At 40.5% G+C, this 22,470-nt stretch overlaps 1 protein-coding gene across 1 annotated transcript; it reads right to left on the bottom strand.

Moving 5' to 3' along the window:
- Positions 1 to 17,725: 17,725 nt before the first annotated feature.
- LOC132039043 (uncharacterized) lies at positions 17,726 to 18,906 on the bottom strand. Its single transcript, XM_059429594.1, has 2 exons — positions 18,400 to 18,906; positions 17,726 to 18,307 (listed from the first exon to the last, which is right to left on the bottom strand). The coding sequence occupies exons 1-2, from the start codon at positions 18,904 to 18,906 to the stop codon at positions 17,726 to 17,728; spliced, it is 1,089 nt and encodes a 362-aa protein (XP_059285577.1).
- Between the last annotated feature and the right edge of the window lie 3,564 nt (positions 18,907 to 22,470).

Below are 22,470 nucleotides of genomic sequence, written 5' to 3'. Positions count from 1 at the left end.
ATTTGAGTATCCTTCCTTGATTATTTGTATAAGTTAAAACCCTAGTTTAGTGGTTGTTCTTTGTCGAACTTATTTTTGAACTAAAAAGGTAACAATTTAACAAGGTCATGCGCGTGTAACGTCAAGCCCGTATCGAACCTTAAATGAATTAAACTCTTCCAATAAACACGCTTTGACTGTTATAGGATGATTGAATTTATTTCTAAAAGAATGAAGTTTCAAATGTGTTGTGAAATTGAATAGATGATTTTAACGTGATTTTTAAACGGAATGTGATATGAAATACCTCTATTGTGAGAAGATGTCTGAGAAGTGAATTCGGCTATAATCCATGATTGATGATTCAGTTATATACCATGATTTTAATTGTTTGTGTTTTGGCTTGTATGGGCAAGCTGTGCTAGTCCAGAGAATGATTAGTCGTTATGGATCCAACCGTATCGATACAATTATTGATATGTCAGCCCATAGGATGATTGACTCCGAGGGATGTAGCCCGATGCATCTATTGCTGTGCTAGTCCAGAGGACTATTAGCCTCCGTGGTTTCCTACCCCGAAGTATCGATTGATTGATTTTATTGTGAGTGGCATGCTTCATATTTTAGTTGCCTGTGAGTGGCTTGTTTCATATCTTTGTTGATTGTGAGTGGCTTGTGGAATCCTTGAGTTCGCAAATGAAACACATAATGATGTGAACGGTAACATAAATGGAACTTGATATATTCCTGTATGTTGACTCTTATTGGTAATTTCCCTAGTTTATTGGCTTACTTATTCTTTGGAGTTCGAACTATTTCTTTAGATATCGTTTTGTTGATTTTACTACCTTACTTTGGTCTTTTTAACTATTGCCCTTTAGACATTCACTAATTACCCAGTACTCAGGCATACCATTGTTGTTTTTTATGGTGTGTTAGGTAACACAGAGGAGCAAGTTCGCGAGACACGTGCGACTTAGGAGAACTTGCTTCTTTTTAGACTATTCGGTGAGCCCACATGATTGTTCATGGGGCACCATTCTATTTTTATTTTACGTACTATAGTTTTCGGGCTGCATCCCAATGAGTTAGACATTTATTTCATTATCTTAGAAGCTCCATAGATAGACGTTATTAGTGCGGGTAGTCGTTGAAGTCATTGTTGACTCATTGAGTATTGCTACGTTTCTTGATGATGCATTTATATTAGACTTCCGCTGATATCATTTTATAGTGGTGATTATGAGTTAACTAGCTATACATAACTTTTTGAAGTAATTTATGAAGGTTTATTAAAAGGAACATGATGCATATTGATTCAAAAGGTTCTTTCGGTGCTATCCATAGGATCGGATGCCTTTTACGTCCAGAGTCGGGTTCGGGGCGTGACAACCTTGGTATCAAAGCCTAGGTTTAGATGTGTCCTAAGAGTTTTCTACATCTGTGGAGCTGTGTCTACTAAAGTCTTCCTTGTGTAGCTTGATTACCTGCATGATCGAATTTATAGGTGTTTCTCATTCTTCTTTATTCTAGATTGTGCTATAGAGTTTGAACTTTCGTTAGGATCATTCTGACGTTCGTTAATTCATGCCTTATAGAAATGGATTTATCTCGTGCTGGAGCTGCTAACAAGGGAGTAATGGTGCTTCTGATTCATCATCTGGAGGATGAGCCACTAGGTTCACTAACTGCCCACTGTTGAGACTATTGCTGGGGTTGAAAACAACAATGGAAACAAAGCACCACCCCCAGCACCACTTGGTCCAGCTGCCCCTACTGCAGGAGTAGCTGATATTGGGTCGATGCAGAATGCGATCCAGATGCTTACTACCCTTGTCGCTGCACAACAACGTGGGGGTGTGGATCCGACACTTAATAGTAGAGGAAGACTTGAGCACTTTTTGGGAATGAATCCACCTAGGTTCTTTAGTTCGCGGGAAGACGATACTCAATACTTTATGGATGAAACTTTCAAGGCTCTACGAGCAATGAGTGCCCATGGTTCTAAAGTCATGGAATTCGCGGCCTACTCGCTAAAAGATGTTGCTCATGCTTGGTTTGTATTATGGGAGGCAGAGAGGGGTAGTAATGCACCGGCTCCTACTTGTGCTGAGTTCAAGGAAGCATTTATGGAGAGATTCTTGTCTGATGAGGAGCGGTAAGCTATTACTAAGTTTGAGAAGCTTGAGCAGGGCACTATCTCTGTTCGTGAGTATAGTTTGAAGTTTACTCGTCTGGTAAGGTATGCAATGTTTGTTATTTCGACTGAAAAGCACAAGTTGAGCTGATTTATGCGTGGTTTGGTACAACATTTTAACTTTGTGTGTGCTGCTACTTCTATGTCTCCTACTTCTACATTTTATCCTTGGTTGGGTTCGCTGAACAACTAGAGAATTTGAAGGGTGAAGAGAGGTTAGAGAGGGAAGAAAGTAAGAATGACCGATCTGTGGGTGGTTTTAGTGGTTCGTATAATAGAGGCCAAAGAAAAGGGTATTCTGCACCTGCTCAGTCTGGCGCTTATTCTAGTGGTAGTGTTCCATCTGGTAGACAGGGTCAGAGAAATAATAATAAGAGTAGATTCTCGCAGGTAATAGCCGACATTCATCCCGTTGGGAGGATCACGTCACCATTGTGGAATAAGGGGTAATATCAAGAAGGTTTATAGGAAGTGGCTTCGTGAAATGGCTAACTCTTCTGGCCAAGGAAATAATTCATCTGCTCCTGCTGCTGCTAAAAATCAACCTGCTGGTAATGCTAATAACACTCCTAATGCTCGTGGTAACAGGAATGGTAAAGCCTTTTCTAACACCGCTAATGGGGGACAAGATCTACTTTACGGCTTGACTCGTAGAGAGGCAGCTGAAGCCTCAGATGCTGTGGTCACAGGTATTCTCACTATTTGCTCTTTTGATGCATATTGGTTGATTGATCTGGGTTCAAATAAAATTCGCACCTAATTGTGATAGCCATCTCGATAACTTATTGGAGCTTTGTAACTAGTGGCCAGTTTATCGTCACGTCAGCCTTTTCCCAGTGCACGGAACCCTAACGAGGAAGGTCTTAGTGCTTTATCATTGGGTCAATAATGCTAATCCCTCTTTTTGTGCTACTCCTAGGGTGGGAAGAAGATAAGAAAAGGCGAAGCGTTCTCTCTCTTATGTGACACCATATTTAGCTCTTGATTTTGGGGTGGAGCCCGAACTATTGTTAGAATCTTTCTCTGTGAATACTCCTGCTAGTGTTCCAGTTATTGCTTCTAGATTTTATAGAAACTGTGTAGTTGTAATTAAAAGTCGTGAGACTATAGCTGATTTATTTGAACTAGAGATGGTAGATTTTGAAGTGATTATGGGGATGGATTAGTTGTTCGCGTGTTATGAAAATGCGGATTGCCGGCATAAGTTAGTTCGTTTTGAATTTCCTAATGAACCGGTTATTGTGTGGAAAGGTGAAATTGTTAAGCCTCGAGGTAGGTTTATTTCTTATCTCAAGGCTCATAAGCTGATCTCGAAAGGGTGTATTTATCATCTGGTTGTTGTCAAAGACACTTAAGCCCTAGTACCCGAATTCGCGTCTGTCCCTATAGTTAATGAATATCCCGATGTGTTTCCAGAAGATCTTTCGGATATCCCACCAGATAGAGTTATTGATTTTGGGATTGATGTGATTCCTGATAATCAACCGATCTCTATTCCACCATATCGTATGGCTCCGGCGGAGCTACAAGAATTGAAAGATCAATTGAAGGACTTTTTGGATAAAAGTTTTATTCGACCAAGTATCTCACCTTGGGGTGATCTGGTCCTGTTCGTCAGAAAGAAGTATGGTTCTCTTAGAATGTGTGTTGATTATCGTCAGCCTAATAAGGTGGCCATTAAGAATAAGTATCCTTTGCCTAGGATAGATGACCTGTTCGACCAACTTCAGGGTGCTAAGTTCTTTTCAAAGATTCACTTGAGGTTTGGGTATCATCAGCTGAAAATAAAGAAGCAGGATATTTCAAAAACACCTTTTCATACTCGTTATTGACACTTTGAATTTCTGGTGATTTCTTTTGGTCTGACGAATGCACCTGCTGCATTTATGGATCTGATGAATCGTGTGCTCGAACCTTTTTTTGATAGTTTCATTATTGTCTTCATTGATGATATTCTAGTGTATTCAAAGAGCAGTGAGGAACATGCAAATCACTTGAGAATAACCTTAACAATGCTCGAGGAGAATAAGCTTTATGCAAAATTTTCTAAGTGTGAGTACTGGCTTAATTCTGTGGCTTTCTTAGGCCACGTGGTGTCTAGTGAAGGTATTAAGTTTGACCCTCCTAAAATTTCGACAGTCAAAGACTGGCCGAGACCCGCGAGTGCGATGGATATTCACAGCTTTTTGGGTTTGGTAAGTTACTACCGGATGTTTGTGGAAGGTTTCTCATCGATAGCCTCACCATTGGCAAAATTGACTCAGAAGACTGCTAAGTTTTAGTGGTCTGAAGCCTGTGAAAGGAGCTTTCATGAGCTTAAGGCGAGATTAACTTCGGCTCCTGTTTTGACTTTACCTTCAGTGTCTGGTAGCTATGTAGCTTATTGTGATTCTTCTAGGATTGGTTTGGGTTGTTTGTTGATGCATAATGGTAAGGTGATGGCCTATGCTTCGCGATAGTTGAAGAAACATGAGAATTTTTATCCAACTCATGATTTCGAATTGGCTGTTGTGGTTTTTGCTTTAAAGATTTGGCGTCATTACTTGTTTGGTGAGCACTGTGATGTCTTCACTGATCACAAGAGCTTGTAATGCATCTTGAAGCAGCATGAGTTGAATCTTAAACAGAGAAGATAGTTGGAGTTGTTGAAATATTATGACTTGAACATCTTGTATCGTCCTGGTAAAGCGAATGTTGTTGCGGATACTTTGAGCTGAAAATCTATAGGCACGTTATCATATTTGCATGCTCAGAATATGCCAATAAGACTTGCTAGTCTTGGGGTTCGACTCGATGAAACTGAAAATGGGAAGTTAGTGGGAATTACTCAAGTGTGATTCGATATTGAGGAGAGAAGTAAGTCCAAGCAATATAAAGATGGACTTTTGGTGAAGCTGCGAGGCGGGGTGGAGAAGGGTGAGTACACTTCATTCACCATTGGCGTCGATGATAACGCTCTGCGATTGCAAGGATGCTTATGTGTCCCCGATGTTGATGGCCTCTGGCAAGAATTGATGGTGAAAGCACATAGTTCCAAGTATTCTGTGCCTCCGGGATACCCCAAGATGTATAAAGATTTGAAACAACACTATCGGTGGAAGAGTATGAAAGTAGATATCTCTAACTTTGTCACTAAGTGTTTGAACTGTCAACAGGTGAAGGCCGAACACCAAAGGCCTAGTGGATTGGCTCAAAATGTTGAGATTCTCCAATAGAAGTAGGAGATGATTAATATGGACTTTGTCGTGGGCTTACCCCACACAAAGACCAAGTTTTATTCTATTTGGGTGATCGTGGACAGACTTACCAAGTCTGCTCATTTCCTTCCTGTGAAGAAAACGGAAACTGCGGTACATTATGCCAAGTTATATTTGAAAGAGATTGTTAGATTAGATGGGATTCCGACATCTATCATATCTGACAGAGGTACTCAATTCACTGCTCATTTATTCAAGTCGTTCCAAGAAGGTTTGGGAACTCGAGTGAAATTGAGCACTGCCTTTCGTCCTCAGACGGACAGGCAGGTAGAAAGAACTATACAAACTCTAGAAGACATGTTATAGGCTTATGCAATTGATTTTGGAGGTAACTGGGATGAACATCTACCTCTTGTGGAGTTTGCTAACAATAATAGTTACCAAACGAGTATTCAGATGACTTCGTATAAAGCACTATATGGGAGGCATTGTGGATCTCCAATTGGGTGGTTTGAACCCACCAAAGTGGAGTTGTTGGGTCCCGACTCAGTTCGCGAAGCAATCAAGAAGGTGAACCTTATTGTGCACCAACTTAGCTCAGAGTCGACATAAGTCTTATACGGACCTGAGGCGGCATGAGCTAGAGTTTTCTGTTAGTGACAAGGTATTCTTGAAAGTGTCACCGATGAGGTAATAATGTGGTTTGCTAGAAAGGGCAAGCTTAGTCCTCGTTTCATTGACCCTTATGAGATTGTTAGGAGAATTAGGAAGGTGGCTTATGAGTTGAAGTTACCATCTGAGATGGCCATGGTGCATCCTGTGTTTCACATTTTGATGTTGAGGTTATATAAAATTGATCCTTCTCATATCTTGACTCATGAAGATATTGAAATCAACGACGGGTTGTTTTATGAAGAAGAACCGGTGCAGATCTTGGATCGACAAGTTAGGAGGTTCGGAACAAAAGATGTAGCATTAGTTAAAGTCTTGTGGTGAAACCAAAATACCAAAGAAGAGACTTGGGAAGTGGAGGATGATATGAATAAGAGATACCCTCATTTGTTCCTGATTCCAAGTATGTGTTGAATCTTCTGGTTGTCGAATGCATGTGATGGTTTAGGTGTAAATCCCTCATTTCATGCATAGGCTTGTTTGGGGTAGTTGTAAGGAGTACCCCATGAGGACCATATGGTTATTGTTAGAGTATTAACTGAGTTTGTTTGAGACAGCTTGAGGCTTAGTGAATATCTTAGGCTATGACTTTCATTCGGGGACGAATGATGGGGGGGGGGACAATGTAACACTCATTAAATTCGAGTTAGGTGTGAATATATTAAATGATAATTAGTGTGACATTTTAGGCATATGAAGTACTATCAAGATGAGTTTGGATGGAAATAGTTGATTTAAGATCAAGACCAAGTAGTAAAGTTCGTAGGAGTTCTCAAACTTGTTTAAGTTTCGGTAGGTCTGACGTGTAGGCCAATTTCGTGAAATCCATTGAGAATTTGGGAAAACTTCCTCTAATAGAAGCTGTAGATATTTGAAATATTTTTCCAACAATATAAGGTGGAGCTTAAATGGAGTTGTGATAAAAAGGTTATGCCCGTTTTACTAAAGCCTGTTTAGGACGCTGACTGAGATGTGACCGTAAACTCAGAATGTGACGCCGTAAACTCAGGATGTGAAGTTGCCTATTGGTCGCATTTTGGACAAATTTTAAAAGTTTCTGGATTGAATTTTCATTCAAGAATGCGGCCCGTATGTGGCCACAAACTCGAGATGTGACCACATACTCAACGGGGAAAATTTTGTATAAGAACGTGATTTCTTGAAATTTCCAAACCTATTTCATTCTTGGCTGACCTTTTGAGGATAAAAGACCCTAGAACTTCTCCAAAACTTAAAAGGTGAGTTCCTAATCATCTTATGATTAAACTATATTAAAGTAACAAGAATTAACACTAGTCCATCTTAAAAAACCCTAGATTCTTGAAACCCAAGGAAGAGAAGAAGAAATGGACGTTTGAAGACATTGAAATTCCTTCAAAGAGATATGATCCTTGACTTTTTTGATATTATTTAAAGGATTTAGGCTAGTGTAGGTTATCCTATGGGATTAGAATCCATTAATGATTCATGAGGTGTTCAAGAACACGTTCTAGACATGAAAACCCTAGTTTTTCGATAAAGGGGGTAGATGGGTGGAATTGGATTCAAAATTCTATTTTTTCTCATCTAAAACCATTGTTTTGTGATCGTACAACCTTGGGAATTACGTTTAAACGGGATCTGAGGTATGTCTATATTTCAAAAAATTTCTTTTCAAGTATGTCTACTTTTGAAGTACGTTTATATTATGAAAGCATGATTTGTATTTGAGAATCCTTCCTTGATTGTTGGTACAAGTTAAAACCTAGATTGGTGGTTGTTCTTTGTTGAACTTGTTTTTGAACTAAAAGATGACAATTGAATAAGTTCATGTGCCTGTAGGGTTAAGCCCGCATCAAACCTTAAATGAATTAAACTCTTCCAATAAACATGTTTTGCCTGTTATAGGATGTTTGAATTTATATCTAAAAGACTGAAGTTTCAAATGTGTTGTGAAATTGAATAGATGATTTGAACATGATTTCTAAATGGAATGTGACATCAAATACCTCTATTATGAGAAGATGGTCTGAGAAGTGAATTCAGCGATAAGCCATGATTGATAATTCAGTTATATGCCATGATTATAACTATTTATGTTTGGGCCTAAATAGGAAAGCTGTTGTCACGACCCTAATTACCGATCGTGCGGGCACCTACTTTGTTATCACTAGTAGGCTAACCCTTACCTGTTAACCCTTTAATCACTAGCCTATTTTAACTTCTTTAATCATTTATGCTAACACAAATCAATGAACATGTGAATGAATACATAGTCTACCAAGTCAAAATAAATAAATGATACAAGTGCGGAATTCTAACTATTACATCCCCAGAATCTGAAAGTTATCGTACTAGGACTCTAACTAACAATGTTTAAAGAATGAAGTATATCTCAAATATAATAGAAAAGAATGTCTATGAATGAAAATAGACATCTAGACAGAGAGATCTTCAGGTGGCATAGCATGGATAGAAACTCACCCTCGGATTTGATCGAGCAAACTAGCTTCAAGCTAGAGATGTAATCTGGATGAAATCTCTGGAACACAATTTGCACTCAAAAAGGGTGCAGCAAGGTAGTATCAGTACAAACACTATGTACCGGTAAACATCATAGGTCGACTAAGATTAGTTCACGCATATAAGTATAAATCAACAAGATAAACAGATAGGCACTTAATACTCAAATCCAAGTCACAGAATATCCCATAACAGAGTCACAACCTAAGTTAAAGCTTCTAACCCACAAGTGTGTCAAGTTTCAATAATCTCACCTAATAATCACACGCCCAAGTTCCTTCCCTAGGTAGAGTCGCCAATCCACAATTTAACTCAGTCAATGATCATATCAATACCACAACAACCGTTTCAGTGAACACACCAAAATTAGAAATAACGAGGCATAAATAATGCAGAATAAAATGTAATGATGTGCAATGCAAAATATGATGATGTGCAATGCAATGTAATGCAATGCCCTAGCCAAATACACACTGTACACACATGCTACTGATGTCATAGCTCAGTAGTCATGACCTGCAGGGGCCCCATGGCGCCCGTGTACTACTAGTTCCGGAACACTCCTCGAGCCCGAGCCATAAATCCTCCGCCGCAGAAAGAACCTCGGTCATGGATCCACATCATGTATCACTCGTTCCGGAACACTCCTTGGACCTGAGTCACTTATTGCCCTCCGCTCGAAATTTACCTCGGACTCGAGCTTATACACCCTCCGTTCCGGAAAGAGCCTCGGACCCGGAGCCACTCGATTATACAAGAAACACTGTTACATCCTTCTTAATGAGAAATTATCAAGTAGTATATTATTTTCATCGTGAAGAGCATATTAGCTTCTCACCACAATTATCATCAATTTGTATCACAAGTTCATCAAGAAGATCATATTAACTTCTGCACAATTTCACATCACAATGTATGACTCAATGTATTTCAGTTCATTAGTAAGTATGGACTATGAAAAATCAGCAATATCAATGTCAAACACAAGGCATCATGCCACAAGTCTTCCAAACCATTTCCATCATGCATGAGTGTATGAATGAATAAATGAGTGTAAACGTGGTAAATCAATACAAGCCAAAAAAGCAACAGTGAAAATGCCCGTCACAAAGCCACAAGTCATATCAAGACTTGGATCAACTCAGCCATGAAATGAATCATATAATCATCTCAACCAACATAATAGTCTATGTCCCTCTTTACTTCCACATTTAGCAAGTACGCCTCACAACTAAGTCTTGTATCACCAATAAGCTCCACTTTTCTATATATTATCATTAACTGTAATCATACATCAAGTTTTCATCTACGTACTATCATAAGTTTATATCACAATTCAAGCCTAAACTCATTATCCTTCCTTTATCTGATAATATATGTCACAATAGGAGAGAACTGGGTACCACGTGACAATTTAGGCAATAAGTCTAATCATAATAATAGGGCAACATGCCACCATCAATGACCATCAACTGAAAAGAAATCCATCCCGAATCGCCACAGTATGAATACAACTACACCTCATGTTTCAGTACATAAAGTAACGATGACGAGCCCACAAAATCAGAAGTCATACCAACCTAGCTAATATCCAACCAAAACACCATGTCCGAAGACGTAATCATGCTTTCTCCCATTAATTCTATACAATACATACATTTCGCTAATCAAAGTCTAACTAAAGTAAGCTGTAACTTACCTCGAATGCAGAACAGGAGCCACGAACTACTCCACATGAGCCTTCTATTTCCGAAGAGCCTCATACCAGTCAAAGTCTAATAATATGATGCTAAGTAAGTAACAAACCATGTATTTAAACAAGGACAATAATTTGGGGAAGAAGGCCCACTTACTTCTACACTTTTCAATTGGATGAAACCATCATTCAATGGTGAATTGATCACAACTTCTACCTCTACAATCATTAAACTTTAATTCATGGGTTTTTAATCAATTTTACCCTTAAAACAGATTTTAGGACAAAGCTTCCATTTTTATTAGAACCCTAAGTCTCAACAAGCAATTCCAACCATAAGAAATCAAATTCTCTTCCTAGAAAGTGATAATCTATACTCTTAGATGATTAATGAACAATAAAATCAACAACCCACCAATTATTTAGGGGCTTACTAATTCTGAGTTTCTAGGATTTTCGTCCACCATTGATGGACCTTAAAATAATCATGGAACTTGAAGAAGAAAGGAAAAGGAATAAATAAAGATGGGAACTTACCCTCCAAGATGCTTTCATCAAGGTTAGGGAATTAAAATAAAGGTTTCTAGCCCTGCTGGCCATTGTGACGGTCTCCAGACCGCTGCAGCATTCCCGCTATAGCGGCCTCTTGGTTGGTATAGCGGCCCTGCTGGACAAGTCCACACTAAAATGGTCCTAACTCCCTCATCCGGAGGCCAAACGCGTTGATTCTTTTTCCTATAGCTTCGTAATTTTGATACAGATCTAATGGTTCTGACCTAACTAAAAAAAGGTTGTATTCTTAATATGGAGCCATTTATATCGACAAACCTACGGCGAAAACACCGAATACGAGCGCGACAAAGCCCAAACCCATCTAACACTCTTTGGAACCTCACCAAAACTTGTGGACAAGTTCAAAATCATCATAATAGCATGTTTAAACTTTCAAAACATTGACACGGGGTCATCCTAACCCGACGTTGACCGTGGTCAACTCTAACTCGCTAACTTAACTAGCTTCTCCCTCAATGACTCAATTTACACTCAAACCTTGCAGAGACCAACCCAATGACTTCATTAAGTCATAGATCATACTAACGGGACTTGGGGAAAAGTCAACGGGTCAAAACACTATAACGACCATACGGGCCGTTACCGCTGCGCTTGTCCAGAGGACGATTGGCTATTATAGATCCTAACGTACCGATAAGATTATTTATATGTTAGTCCAGAGGATGATTGACCTTCGAGGCATCTAGCTCGGTGCATCTATTATTGTGCTAGCCCTGAGGACTATTAGCCTCCGTAGTTTCCTAGCCCAGAGTATCGGTTGATTGGTTTGCCTGTGAGTGGCTTGTTTCGTATTTTAGTTAACTATGAGTGGCTTGTTTTGCATCTTTGATGATTATGAGTGGCTTGTGGAAAACATTGAGATCGTTAATGAAACACATAATGATGTGAACGGTAACATAAGTAGAACTAGATATATTCCTGTGTGTTGACTCTTATTGGTGATTTCCCTAGTTTATGGACTTACTTATTCTTTGGAGTTTGAACTATTTCTTTTTATATCTTTTTTTGATTTTACTACTTTACTTTGGTTTTAATAACTATTGCCCCTTAGACATTCTCTAAGTATTTAGTACTCAGGCATACCATTGTTATTTTTTATGGTGTGTTGGGTAACACAGAGAAGCAGGTTCGCTAGACACGTGCGATTTAAGAGAAATTGTTGCTTTTGAAAATATTCGGTGAGCCCACATGATTGTTCGTGGGGCATCATTCGATCTTTATTTTATGTATTTTAGTTTCCGGCCTGCGTCCTGATGGGTTAGACATTTGTTTATTATCTTAGAAGCTCCATAGGTAGACGTTATTACTGTGGGTAGTCGTTGAAATCATTGTTGACTCATTGAGCATTGCTACATTTCTTGAGGATGCATTTATATTAGACTTCCACTGATGTCATTTTATAATGGTGATTATGAGTTAACTTGCTAAAGATAACTTGTTGAAGTAATTGATGAAGGTTTATTAAAAGGAACATGATGCTTATTGATTCATCAGGTGCTTCTGGTGTCATCTATACAATTGGATGCGTGTTACATCCAGGGTCGGGTTCGGGTCGTGACATTTAACCACCTCCTTACCTCGGCGGTGAAGTGAGTGCTCTTAATTTCGTTCCTATTGTTGACCCAATCCCCTCTTTTCCTCCTCCACTTACTTGGACACCAACCAAACCCCGTTGTCTTCGTAGTCCTATTTGGCCATTTCATCAGCCGGGTGGTTGTCTAACCCATAGATATCATTGATCACCTCGGCCCTTATTTTCACCTTGACCCCTCGGATTAGGATATCTGGGCTGGAGAAGAGCAATCCACGATGTTGAGCATGTCATAAAATTCCCTCACCTAAGTCTCATTACACATGATGGTGTCCTCAATGAGACGATTCTACTTAATGGCTTGCAAGCGGTTGTAGAACACCGGAGCGCGTCGCTCCACCTTGTCAATATTGAAGCCCCGTTACAATAGTAGCGATGACTTAGTGAAGTTGGAAACCGGCTGTAGGTTGGAGCTCCTTCGGCGTGGTTAGGGGATGTGTTACCTCCTTCATATTGGGCCACAATGTCGAAAGTTATGTACCTACGATAAGAGACGATGTTAGTTTTGATATTGCACCAAGTCCAACCAATAATTAGATGTTTTACAAACCAAAGAAAGCAGCGAAAATAACCTCATGTACGACGCTGCAAGCTTACTATTTTTGGCTACTATAGCGAAGCCGAACCCGCAGCAGCGTACTTGTTATGGCGATCTAACCATTATGCCCGCGAGGCATCCCTTTTCCCCCATGTCCATGCCAGCGCACTTGAGAGCGCTACGGCAGATTCACACCAGCGGAAGTGATTCGGCGCAGCAGATCTGTCGTCCCTAGCGAAAAACCCTAAGTTTTTAAAAAGAAATTCTCATAGTTTTGGGTCAATTTTAGAATTCTACATGAGGTATCAATTAATATCTTAGCATGCATGACGTTTACAAGCTTTGGGAAACCATTTCAAACATCAAACAACTCCCAATTTTGCTAAAGATTAAAACTCACTACCAAGAACAACCCACCACCTCAACAATGCCTTTTACCCTCAAAGTTGAACTAATCTCTTTTACCCTCAAATTTGAACTAATCTAAGGCATTACACAGTGATAAAACTTCTTAGACATTAAACAACTCAAGGAATTTCGGACTTCTCCCTCCCCAGCAAACCGAAACCCTTGTTCAAAGAGTTCCTAATTTTCTTGCAATTTTGTGATATTTGTGCATGGCGATTTCAAATTGAAGGTTCTTAATAGCATTCTATAGTTGTAGGAAGAGCTACATACCTTGGTTGAGTAGATTTGATGTTGATTACTCCAAGACTTCTTACTCCTTGATAAATCAAAATTTTGCCTTCTTCCCTTTGAGTATGAGGTTGTCAAGAGAGATTTTGGGTGAGAGTTGTAAGTGAGGAAAGCGATGTTTTGTACTAAAGTAGAAGTTGGAAGATTAAATTATGGGGGGAACGGGAAGAGTTTTCGGGTAGTGGAGGGTGGGGGGGAGGAATAGAAGTGGGAAGGTGAAAAATCACCCTCCCCTATTTATTCTTACTGGTCGGTCTCCGCTACGGTGGAAGAAAGCAGCTCTAGCGGTACTGCTATAGCGGTTGAGCCAGCTGCTGTAGTGGCTCGTGCAATTCTTTCAGATGCCGTAATAGCCCTCATTTTTTCGCGCCAGTAGAATCGAGCCCACGGTTGGGAACTGCGGTAGTGGTCCTAGCATCGCCTTTCCAGCCGTAATTAATATAACTGTGTTACGCAATTCGAGTCCTTTTCCTGGATGGGTATTTGATCTTAATGAGCTTAGTAGGTTATTAAAATTTGGTATCTGGCCAGTCATCTTATTTAGATAGACTATTGGAAGTTCTCTTCGTGTAGTGTAATGTAAAATTCATTTCCACAAGCGGATGGTCCCACTTCTAAAGCAAACAAGATTCAATTGAATGAAGACCTTGATCGACAATTTCTGGTATGCGATTTGGGTGTGGACTCTAATTATCTTTTATCATGTTACGTGACACCTCCGTTTGTTCCTTTACCACCCCATGTCGTTCGAGGACGAACGGTTGTTTAATTGGTATCTGATGTAATGACCCGTTTGGCCGTTACCAAACCTTCGACATTATGTGATATAAAGCCAAATTAATTCATTGTACGGTTAGTTGTGCAGAGAATTTTTCTATTAGGAGTGATCCGTAGTCGTGTTGGAAAGAGTTTAAATCGTGTGGGATTACTGGTATCTGAGCATCGCTACAGCATGTTGGAGAACCGCCGCAGTGTGTCATCCCTACAGTGATAGGCTCGCTATAGTGAGCTAGCTGGGTCCTGGAGGTTCTACCCCAGCGGACCTAACTTCTGCTACAGCAGACAAGCCTATGCATTGATATCCGCTATCGTGGCACATTTACTACTACAGTGGTATCTGTCACACCCCAATCTTCATCAGGGCGTGACGGGCACCCGACTCTCATCAGAGTCGAGCGAACCCTTAAACGTCAACTCAAAATTTTTTTTTTAAACATGAATTGAAAATTGTAAATGAAATACCAAAATCGACACGTGGCTCAAGGCACCTCAAAACATGTTACATATATACATACGACATAGAACAAGGCGAGCCAAAAGGCCTCTGCCATTTCTGTACAACAAAATAATGGCCGACAAGGCCAAACAGTAACCACAACTCCCACGCGTTGTTGCAATTCTACAGAGTATGACCGCACAATATATAAAACTATACCAAAACAGAACAGCCTCCGAGCAAATGGAGGTTCGACTCCCAATGCTAACTCCCCAAGAAGCCGGGTCCCCTGGTTGCGTCCCTGAACCTGCGGGCATGAAACGCAGCCCCCGAAGAAAGGGGGTCAAGACGAATATGTACCGAATATGTAAAGCGTCACCGAAGCATGAATCGAAAAGTACAACAAAAGTAAGCAAGTTTAGGATACCCAAGATGAATTCAATGTTTAAATAAAATAGTCCTTCGGACGCCCGCTTCCGACCTAATAATAATAATGATAGCAATAATAATGATAACAACAATGATGTTAATGATAATAATCCCTCTTCGGGTGTGTCGGTCCCGACATCCGTCTATCCTGGCTCCTTCGGGCATGCCGGTCCCGAAATAAAATGATGGCCCCTTCGGGCATGCCGGTCCAGCATACGTCTATCCTGGCCCCTTCGGACATGCGGCCCCGACATAATACTCCTAGCCCCGGGCATGCCACTCGTGACATACGGCTACCCCGGTTCTTTCGGGCATGCCACTCGTGACATAATACTAATCCTAGCCCCTTCGGGCATAATAATAATAATAATGATAATAATAATAATAATAATAATAACGTTGTGGAATGTAAACATAAGTCGTAAGTGGAACGAAATAGTAAAATCCCGCACCCCCTCCGAGGAGTGGTTTTGAAGAGTCTTAAATAATAAAATATCGCACCCCTTCGGAGTGGTTTTGAAAAGTCTTATATAGTAAAATATTGCTTAGTAGTTAGGACAATAGCCAAAAGTTTTCCTTCAATTGTGGTACGTAGAAATAAGTCAAATAAAACGATAGGAGGGGTCCGGAAATAGTGGGCCCGCCTCGGCCATCGGAGGTGGCGTACGCAAATTACATATGCTAAGCTTAATGGAGTCATTTATGAAAGTTTCAAGGCAATTCGATCACATTTATGCAAGTTATAAACGTTTGAGCATTTTCCAACAAGATATAAAGATTCTAATTCAATCGCGCTGAATGAATAGTACTCACACTCAGAGTCGGATTTCTATGAACAGAATAACCCCCGAGGCTCAAGTTCAAACCTAGTATACCTAGGACATGCCAAAAGAAGGAGAGGGATAGCTTCACATACCTTACGGGTGTCTTACACTCGCTTAAACTTAAATCCCGTTTCGTCCGTAATTTGCAAATGGTCAAAGTTACCAAATATAAATCATATACCTTTAAGAGTTTATTTTTAGCCCGAATTGGTCTACGAAAATTTGGGCAAAAGCATCTCCTCTATAAATCTAACATCCCCGAGAGTTAACTCGGCCATAATATCAACAACAACATCCACAACAATACCAACAACGCAATAATAGTCTCTACAAATCACAATATAACACGACTAGTTTTCTTTCCAACATAATGCTATAGCTTCCATTCCGACTTCACCTTTCCAACTTCATGTCAACGTTCTCATATTTATTTACTAATCCACAACCATTCAAATACAATTCGAAAACACTTCATATCATTTCTACAAAATATTCACAAAATATACCATATATGCAAACTTTCCACCAAAGCCATAATGCTTCCAAGACTTTTAATCTTTAACATGCATATTCATAGTATGTTTCCATCTTCCAATTTCATCACAATCATCATAATTTGCATCTTAACAATTTCATTTCTATGATAACATAAAACTAGAATAAAATCATATAATTCCTACAACAACCTAGCCATGGATTTTTCATGCCAACTTGAACCATTCTCCTTTCATTTACTCCACAAGAACACAACAACACAATTAATGCACTAAATAAATTCAATCCACCCCCCTTCATGCAAGGCACCACACACGGCCACAACACACATGCACCACACGGCCATGCACACACACACACACATCATAATTCTATGCTTTCCATACAATTTTAATCGTCATAACACACTCACATCTTCCATAACATAAAAGGATAGAAATCTCACCTTTTTCTTCAAATTTCTACTTTCCGCAAAATGGAGTTTTCTTGCTTAACTAATTATACCACGTCGACAAGCACCTTGAACTTGTTAAGAATTCAAGAAGAAAGGAATTCTCACATCAAAGTTGGATGGCTTGAATTTTTTTCTCTTCTTTCCCTTTCTCTCTTTCTCTTGGCCGTAGGCCTTCTTTTTTTTCTCTCAATTCTTGTTCTTGAAGTTTCTTGAAAAATGAAGACTTAGCCCCTCCTTAATCTATTTATCCCATAATTCTAATAACTTGGGCTTGGACCTTTTTTATTTCTTTTTCCTATTCATGGCCGGCCACTTCCATAATTGGGCCTCTATTTTGTAATTTTTTTTTTTTGGCCCAACTTCTTGGTTAAATAATTGGTAGCTCGCATGGAACTCATTTCCGAAATTCCAATTTTTCCCTTAACCTCCCTCGATATTTCCGTCAATACTTCTCATGAACAACTTTTATGCTAAATAAAACCAAAATATAGCCTTACTCCTTACAAGTCACAATTATTTCGAAACTTCCGAATATGCAAAAACACGGGATATAACATCCTCCCCCCCTTTAGAACATTCGTCCTCGAATGTTAAATTAGCCTTATAGGTCTTACGAGTATTTTTTTTTGGGGAAGATTCTTTAGGTGGACGGCACGTATAAATCACTCATTGATTAAGACAAGCAACTACAGAATTTAGATTACCTGGTGGTGCATCCTGCGGTGCCTCGGGACCTGGTCTCCCACCTAGTGCATAGATACGATGTGGGCCTGCATTGGAGCTAGGTGCTCTACCTCCGCCCCTACCTCGGCCGGAAGAAGTCTGAGGTCCTGTCTCGGGGGCTCTTACCGAAGGTGACGACGCTGCTACCGAGTTTCCGGGAACAGTATGGCCCACTCCTTGTGGACAATCTCTAGCATAATGGGTCGGATCACCACAAGTATAACACACACCCCGTCGGCATTGTCCTACATGACGCCTTCCGCAAGTCGCGCATCGAGGAGGGGCCATCACCTCTTGCCCCGACCATGCCTGCTGCTGAGGGCCCGATGTATAGGAAGAGCTCTGTCCTGGCCGAGGAATTGTCTCTCTACCCCGCTGAGGTCCACGAAACTGTGAAGGTGCGCTATACTGGGGCCTGCTCTCGCTAGTGGAACCCTTACTCCGACCTTCTGTCTTGGCCCTCTTGGGCTGACTACCACCCTGCTCTGAAGTAGCCTCTCGTTGGCGCTTACGATCCTCTGCTCCCTGAGCATAAGCTTGGATACGAGCTATATCTATACCGGCCGCATTGCCACCGGCATACAAATCTCCCGCAACTCCGACTCCAATCCTATTACATATCGGTGAACTCTATCTTCCATTTCCTGCACAATAGTAGGGGCATATCTGGCTAAGGAATCAAACTCCACACTATATTCTCTAACAGACATGTTACCCTGTCGCAAGTTAAGAAACTTATCAACCCTTGCCCGCTTCAATTCGGGTGGCATATAGTGGCGTAAAAAGGCATCTGAGAATTCCCGCCAAGTCGGCGGAAGGGCATCACTACCCCTCGATAATCTCCAAGACTGATACCAATTAATTGCTATGCCCTGCAGCCTATAAGAGGCTAACTCAACAGATTCCGTGGCTGATGCCTGCATCACATTTAAAGTACGCTGCATACCATCTATGAACTCCTGAGGATCAGCATTAGGGTCCGTGCCCTTAAATTCTGGGGGACTTAATGTAAGAAAATCTCGTGCCCTGGCGCTAGCAGCCCTATCTGGATACTCGTGACTCCTATCCTGTTGTCCAGCCTGGGTGGCAAGTATTTGAGTTAACAAACGTATAGCATCTTTCATTTCTCTAATCTCCTGACGCTGGGCATCTGACTGAGAGACCGGAGATACTGATGCCGGGTGCCGGAGCCGGGCCGGATCGTGTGCCCTCTTAGCTCGTCCGGAGATGGGGAGGTGGGAGGACTCGGGGCCGGATACGTATTCCAAAGATATGTCCGAGCTCCAGAGACTCCGGGGGCTTGGCTAACTACCTCATCCCCAATCTGCTTTTGCCCTTCCGGGTCGCCGTCGCTTTACCCTTCTTAGGCGGCATTACCGAAATCATACAAATTGTTAGATTAGGGACCTTACTTACGACACGGCTCTATCGCACGATCTTTACCATGAAAGAAAGAATGACACTTATTAATGTCTCGTAGCTTCCTCGTTTATAGATGTGGTGCACAACACACCGATAAACAAGACTCTACTAGACACAACGTGAACATGCCGAGGACCGACTCGCTCGATACCACTTTGTCACACCCCAATCTTCATCGGGCGTGACGGCACCCGACTCTCGTCGAGTCGAGCGAACCCTTAAACGTCAACTCAAAATTTTTTTTTTTAAACAAGAATTGAAAATTGTAAATAAAATACCAAAATCGACACGTGGCTCAAGGCACCTCAAAACATGTTACATATATACATACGACATAGAACGAGGCGAGCCAAAAAAAGGCCTCCTCGCCATTTCGTACAACAAAATAATGGCCGACAAGGCCAAACAAGAACCACAACTCCCACGCCGTTCGTTGCACTTCTACGAGTATGACCGCACATATATATAAAACTATACCAAAACAGAACGACCTCCGAGCAAATGGAGTCGTCGACTCCCAATGCTAACTCCTCTAAGAAGCCGGGTCCCCGGTTGCGTCCCCGAACCGCGGGCATGAAACGCAGCCCCAGAAGAAAGGGGGTCAGTACGGAATATGTACCGAATATGTAAAGCGTCACTGAAGCATGAATCAGAAAAGTACAACAGTAAGCAAGTTTAGGATACCCAGTATGAATTCAATGTTTAAATAAAATAGTCCCTTCGGACGGCCGCTTCCGACCTAATAATAATAATGATAGCAATAATAATGATAACAACAATGATGTTAATGATAATAATCCCCTTCGGGTGTGTCGGTCCCGACATCCGTCTATCCTGGCCCCTTCGGGCATGCCGGTCCCGAAATAAAATGATGGCCCCTTCGGGCATGCCGGTCCAGCATACGTCTATCCTAGCCCCTTCGGACATGCTGGCCCCGACATAATACTCCAGCTCCTTCGGGCATGCCACTCGTGACATACGGCTACCCCGGCCCCGGGCATGCCACTCGTGACATAATACTAATCCTAGCCCCTTCGGGCATAATAATAATAATAATGATAATAATAATAATAATAATAATAACGTTGTGGAATGTAAACATAAGTCGTAAGTGGAACGAAATAGTAAAATCGCACCTCTCTAGGAGTGGTTTTTGAAGAGTCTTAAATAATAAAATATCGCACTCCCTTCGGAGTGGTTTTGAAAAGTCTTATATAGTAAAATATTGCTTAGTAGTTAGGACAATAGCCAAAAGTTTTCCTTCAATTGTGGTACAGAAATAAGTCAAATAAAACGATAGGAGGGGGTCCGGAAATAGTGGGCCCGCCTCGGCCATCGGAGGTGGCGTACGCAAATTACATATGCTAAGCTTAATGGAGTCATTTATGAAAGTTTCAAGGCAATTCGATCACATTTATGCAAGTTATAAACGTTTGAGCATTTTCCAACAAGATATAAAGATTCTAATTCAATCGCGCTGAATGAATAGTACTCACACTCAGAGTCGGATTTCTATGAACGTAATAACCCCGAGGCTCAAGTTCAAACCTAGTATACCTAGGACATGCCAAAAGAAGGAGAGGGATAGCTTCACATACCTTACGGGTGTCTTACACTCGCTTAAACTTAAATCCCGTTTCGTCCAGAATCTGCAAATGGTCAAAGTTACCAAATATAAATCATATACCTTTAAGAGCTTATTTTTAGCCCGAATTGGTCTACGAAAATTTGGGCAGCATCTCCTCTATAAATCTAACATCCCCGAGAGTTAACTCGGCCATAATATCAACAACAACATCCACAACAATACCAACAACGCAATAATAGTCTCTACAAATCACAATATAACACGACTAGTTTTCTTTCCAACATAATGCTATAGCTTCCATTCCGACTTCACCTTTCCAACTTCATGTCAACGTTCTCATATTTATTTACTAATCCACAACCATTCAAATACAATTCGAAAACACTTCATATCATTTCTACAAAATATTCACAAAATATACCATATATGCAAACTTTCCACCAAAGCCATAATGCTTCCAAGACTTTTAATCTTTAACATGCATATTCATAGTATGTTTCCATCTTCCAATTTCATCACAATCATCATAATTTGCATCTTAACAATTTCATTTCTATGATAACATAAAACTAGAATAAAATCTTATAATTCCTACAACAACCTAGCCATGGATTTTTCATGCCAACTTGAACCATTCTCCTTTCATTTACTCCACAAGAACACAACAACACAATTAATGCACTAAATAAATTCAATCCACCCCCCTTCATGCAAGGCACCACACACGGCCACAACACACATGCACCACACGGCCATGCACACACACACACACACACATCATAATTCTATGCTTTCCATACAATTTTAATCGTCATAACACACTCACATCTTTCATAACATAAAAGGATAGAAATCTCACCTTTTTCTTCAAATTTCTACTTTCCGCAAACGGAGTTTTCTTGCTTAACTAATTATACCACGTCGACAAGCACCTTGAACTTGTTAAGAATTCAAGAAGAAAGGAATTCTCACATCAAAGTTGGATGGCTTGAATTTTTTTTTTCTTCTTTCCCTTTCTCTTTCTCTTGGCCGTAGGCCTTCTTTTTTTTCTCTCAATTCTTGTTCTTGAAGTTTCTTGAAAAATGAAGACTTAGCCCCTCCTTAATCTATTTATCCCATAATTCTAATAACTTGGGCTTGGACCTTTTTTATTTCTTTTTCCTATTCATGGCCGGCCACTTCCATAATTGGGCCTCTATTTTGTAATTTTTTTTTTGGCCCAACTTCTTGGTTAAATAATTGGTAGCTCGCGGAACTCATTTCCGAAATTTCAATTTTGCCCTTAACCTCCCTCGATATTCCCGCGTCAATACTTCTCATGAACAACTTTTATGCTAAATAAAACCAAAATATAGCCTTACTCCTTACAAGTCACAATTATTTCGAAACTTCCGAATATGCAAAAACACGGGATATAACAGTATCGCTACCACGGACCAGTAGCCCGCTGCAGTGGCCAAAGCTAGCCCGACCTAGTATTTAAACCTCATTTCGGTATTGAACCTTATTTTTCCACCAACCCTTCATCTAGGCCGCCATTTGGGGCATTTTTAGAGGAAAACACTTGGAGGCTTAGGAAAGGTAACCCTTAAGCCCCCTTTATTTCATCTCCCTTAAATCTATTACTTCATTTACTAATCTATGCCCATAAGGATTAATAAAAATGGAGTCCTCCCAT

This window comes from Lycium ferocissimum, chromosome 12 (genome assembly GCF_029784015.1).
Source record: "Lycium ferocissimum isolate CSIRO_LF1 chromosome 12, AGI_CSIRO_Lferr_CH_V1, whole genome shotgun sequence".
Taxonomy (NCBI): domain Eukaryota; kingdom Viridiplantae; phylum Streptophyta; class Magnoliopsida; order Solanales; family Solanaceae; genus Lycium; species Lycium ferocissimum.
The sequence above is the reverse complement of the archived record's forward strand: the minus strand, read 5'-3'. Positions and strand labels throughout refer to the sequence as shown.

Excerpts from the sequence above, each read along its gene's own strand:
- LOC132039043 (XM_059429594.1), bottom strand. The coding sequence starts at position 18,906 with ATGAAAGATGCTATACGTTTGTTAACTCAAATACTTGCCACCCAGGCT. Across the intron at positions 18,308-18,399 it reads AAGATAGAGTTCACCGATAT|GGAGCAGAGGATCGTAAGCG; the intron begins GTAATAGGATTG and ends GCTTATGCTCAG.